The sequence below is a fragment of the Nanorana parkeri genome, unplaced genomic scaffold (genome assembly GCF_000935625.1).
Source record: "Nanorana parkeri isolate BGI_ZX_2015 unplaced genomic scaffold, ASM93562v1 scaffold4344, whole genome shotgun sequence".
Taxonomy (NCBI): domain Eukaryota; kingdom Metazoa; phylum Chordata; class Amphibia; order Anura; family Dicroglossidae; genus Nanorana; species Nanorana parkeri.
Window position 1 is genome coordinate 15,054 of NW_017310607.1, and position 2,624 is coordinate 17,677.

At 43.0% G+C, this 2,624-nt stretch overlaps 1 protein-coding gene across 1 annotated transcript in view; it reads left to right on the top strand.

Moving 5' to 3' along the window:
- Positions 1-2,084, top strand: part of LOC108803856 (thiosulfate sulfurtransferase-like) — a 3,612-nt gene extending 1,528 nt beyond the window's left edge. Inside the window, exon 2 of the mRNA XM_018575654.1 lies at positions 2,005-2,084. Coding sequence (XP_018431156.1) covers positions 2,005-2,084 — 80 coding nt within the window. The remainder of the gene's footprint in view (positions 1-2,004) is intronic.
- The last annotated feature ends 540 nt before the right edge of the window (positions 2,085-2,624 follow it).

The window sequence follows — 2,624 nt, forward strand, 5'->3', positions numbered from 1 at the left end:
TGTGCACGGCAGCCAATCGGCTTCTCTCTCTCATTTTCAGATCTTACCCGAGCAAACTGAAGAGAGAAGCTGATTGGCTGCCGTGCACAGCTGCTCCGGATTCTGTTTGCTCCGGTTTTAATAAATTCCCCTCAATGTATCTTTTCACACTGCGATCTTCCTCTTCCCACATACGTGTGTGTTGCCGCTCCAATAGAATCCCAACCAGGTCTACGGACACCCGTGTCTCCTTCCATGTCCCCGTTCACATGCTGGGGATCTCTGCAACCAATATTCTTCCCCAATAACTCCCCCAGACCATCAGTCATACATCAGTCATACACCAGTCATACATCAGTCATACACCAGTCATACATCAATCATACATAAGTCATACACCAGTCATACATCAATCATACATAAGTCATACATCAATCATACATCAGTCATACATCAGTCATACACCAATCATACATCAGTCATACACCAATCATACATCAATCATACATCCGTCATAAACCAATCATACATCAGTCATACATCCGTCATAAACCAATCATACATCAGTCATACACCAGTCATACACCAATCATACATCAGTCATACACCAATCATACATCAGTCATACACCAATCATACACCAGTCATACATCAATCATACATCAGTCATACACCAATCATACATCAGTCATACAACATCAGTCATACACCAGTCATACAGCAGTCATACACCAGTCATACATCAATCATACATAAGTCATACACCAGTCATACATCAATCATACATAAGTCATACATCAATCATACATCAGTCATACATCAGTCATACACCAATCATACATCAGTCATACACCAATCATACATCAATCATACATCCGTCATAAACCAATCATACATCAGTCATACATCCGTCATAAACCAATCATACATCAGTCATACACCAGTCATACACCAATCATACATCAGTCATACACCAATCATACATCAGTCATACACCAGTCATACACCAATCATACATCAGTCATACACCAATCATACATCAGTCATACACCAATCATACATCAGTCATACATCAATCATACATCCGTCATACATCAGTCATATACCAATCATACATCAGTCATACACCAATCATACACCAGTCATACATCAATCATACATCAGTCATACACCAATCATACATCAGTCATACATCAATCATACATCAGTCATACACCAATCATACACCAGTCATACATCAATCATACATCAGTCATACATCAGTCATACACCAATCATACATCAGTCATACATCAGTCATACATCAGTCATACATCAATCATACACCAATCATACATCAGTCATACATCAATCATACATCAGTCATACATCAGTCATACACCAATCATACATCAGTCATACATCAATCACACCTCAGTCATACATCAGTCATACATCAATCATACATCAGTCATACACCAATCATACATCAGTCATACACCAATCATACATCAGTCATACATCAATCGGCAAAGATAAACCAGCATATCAGTGTAAAGCTTTATTACTATTATGTGAAGATACATTTCCCTCCGTCACATCGCTCATAATATCCGTGTCACTGACGTGTGACGTGTGACGTGTCTGCCCAGAAATATGTATTCATATTATACATCGAGCAACACGGATCTCCATTATATTCCCAACTCTCCCTACTGCTCAGTACCACTTCCCTTGTCCTGTATGCCGGGTGTCATTCTCGGTATCTGTTCTCATGCTCTGTGTATGGACTCTGCACAGTACCACTTCCCTTGTCCTGTATACCGGGTGTCATTCTCGGTATCTGTTCCTCTGTTGGGGGCGGGGCTTAGTCTCTCGCCGTAGAATATTTCACATATTTTCTATTGCTGGCTGTTTTCCTGCTCGGCGCCTGCACTGCCCCCCGGGCGGCTCGGCTACAACTCCGGCGATGAGCAGATGCAGCTGGTTCTCCACGAATAGCCGGCAGAGATAATTAGTCCACAGATCAGCGCTGGGATTGTTCAGTCTACGACGGCTCCTGGCACGAGTGGTTCCACCGCGCCAAACCGGAACACAAAGTGTGCCAGAAGAAGGGCGGAGCCTGAAAAAAAAACAACAACGTGGCGGCGGCCGAGGACTGGGAGGAGCCAATCGTCCGAAGGAGGAGTCATGTGATCTGCCCCGCTGCTGCCGCGGCTGAAATGACATTTTCTGGGATTGTTTTTCTCTTTCTGTAAATATTTTATGTGATTTCAAATAAATGCAAAACGCTTCAGCCAATCAGAAGGCAGGAAACGTCCTTTGTGATTAAATCTGAGCTCCGGGATCGGCAAATAATATCGTCTCTCGTGTGAAGCCGTCCAAGAAACCCCCATCTGTTCATGTGCTTTATCAGAGGCACGCTGATGGGAGGAGAGAGCAGAGTGACAGAGAGGTGAGCTCATCAGTCTGCTGCTGCTCCTCTCACTTTCCAATCGCAAATTTGAAAATGAGACAGAGAAGCTGATTGGTTCCAGATTTGATAAACTCCTCCCATTGTGTTTATATCTTCCTCTATAGGGAATATATTCATAGAAGAGATACATTGTATCGTCCTGTACACACATCTCCCAGAAGTGACCCCGCCCCTCTCATTGGATGATATC